This window comes from Suricata suricatta, unplaced genomic scaffold (assembly GCF_006229205.1).
Source record: "Suricata suricatta isolate VVHF042 unplaced genomic scaffold, meerkat_22Aug2017_6uvM2_HiC HiC_scaffold_16099, whole genome shotgun sequence".
Taxonomy (NCBI): domain Eukaryota; kingdom Metazoa; phylum Chordata; class Mammalia; order Carnivora; family Herpestidae; genus Suricata; species Suricata suricatta.
This window is the reverse complement of record NW_021860550.1, coordinates 1-944: the sequence shown is the minus strand read 5'-3', so window position 1 is coordinate 944 and position 944 is coordinate 1. Positions and strand designations below refer to the sequence as shown.

The window sequence follows — 944 nt, the reverse complement described above, 5'->3', positions numbered from 1 at the left end:
GACCCCCCCCCCGTCTTCTCAGGGCGCAGCAGACCCCCCTCCATCTTCTCAGGGCGCAGCAGACCCCCTCCAGTTGGGAAGAAGCCCAGCTCATCTCTTCCCCAGCTGCTGGGCATCCACTCCCTTGAGCGTCTCTCAGGATTCCACGCTCAGAGGATGCATCCACGTTCCCGTGTCACCTGCACCAAGCTGCGGGGGGGTGGGGGGGGTCTGCCTGGGGCCTCAAATCGACTCTGGCACAGAAACGCGTACCCTCAGACACACAACTACATGAGAGCAGATATGGACAGAAATAGGTCCAGGACACAGACACACAAGGACCCACACGAATACGCCCGGAGGGACACTCAGATTTGTCCTCACAGGCACATCCACACCGAGGCAGAACCTGAGACCACCACACACGTGTGTGGACGTCCCCAGACATGCGAGGTGCACGAAGAGATGTGGACAGAACACGCACAGAAACAGAGCCGCGGCCATCGTTCCCCCAGGCTCCCAGGAGTCAGGGGCCTTCCAGCCCACAGGTCTTGCTCACACCGTGCTCCGGGCCAGGGCCTCACCTGTGTCCCACTTGCTGCGCTTCTGCTCGGGCTCCTGGGGGGGTGCCTCAATGGCCCTCGAAGCCTCAGGATGGGTCTTGAGGAGGGCCTTGGCCAGGGTGGCGGGGCCCGGCACCCCCAGGGACATGATGCAGTGCACTCCTTTGCGCTTGGCCCCCGCCACCTTGGCACTGTCCTTAGAAGCTGTCAGCAGGACCAGTTTGGAGAATTTCCTGGGCTTCTTGGGGGCTGCAGGGACGACATCTGTCCCTGGCTCAGGGGACTCTGGGGACGGCTCCTGGCCAGCCTTCACACTCTCGCCCTCCTGCTCGCTGGGCTCGGGCAGCGGCATCCTGGGACGATGGCCGGTCCCCCGGGCCACGCTCAGGCCCCAGGAGACGG

The 944-nt window shown here is 64.0% G+C and overlaps 1 protein-coding gene across 1 annotated transcript; it reads right to left on the bottom strand.

Annotated features, from left to right (window-relative positions):
- Positions 1-534: 534 nt before the first annotated feature.
- Positions 535-938, bottom strand: LOC115284700 (FLYWCH family member 2-like). Its single transcript, XM_029931204.1, has one exon. The coding sequence runs from the start codon at positions 892-894 to the stop codon at positions 535-537; it is 360 nt and encodes a 119-aa protein (XP_029787064.1). The 5' UTR covers positions 895-938.
- Between the last annotated feature and the right edge of the window lie 6 nt (positions 939-944).

Excerpts from the sequence above, each read along its gene's own strand:
- LOC115284700 (XM_029931204.1), bottom strand. The coding sequence starts at position 894 with ATGCCGCTGCCCGAGCCCAGCGAGCAGGAGGGCGAGAGTGTGAAGGCT.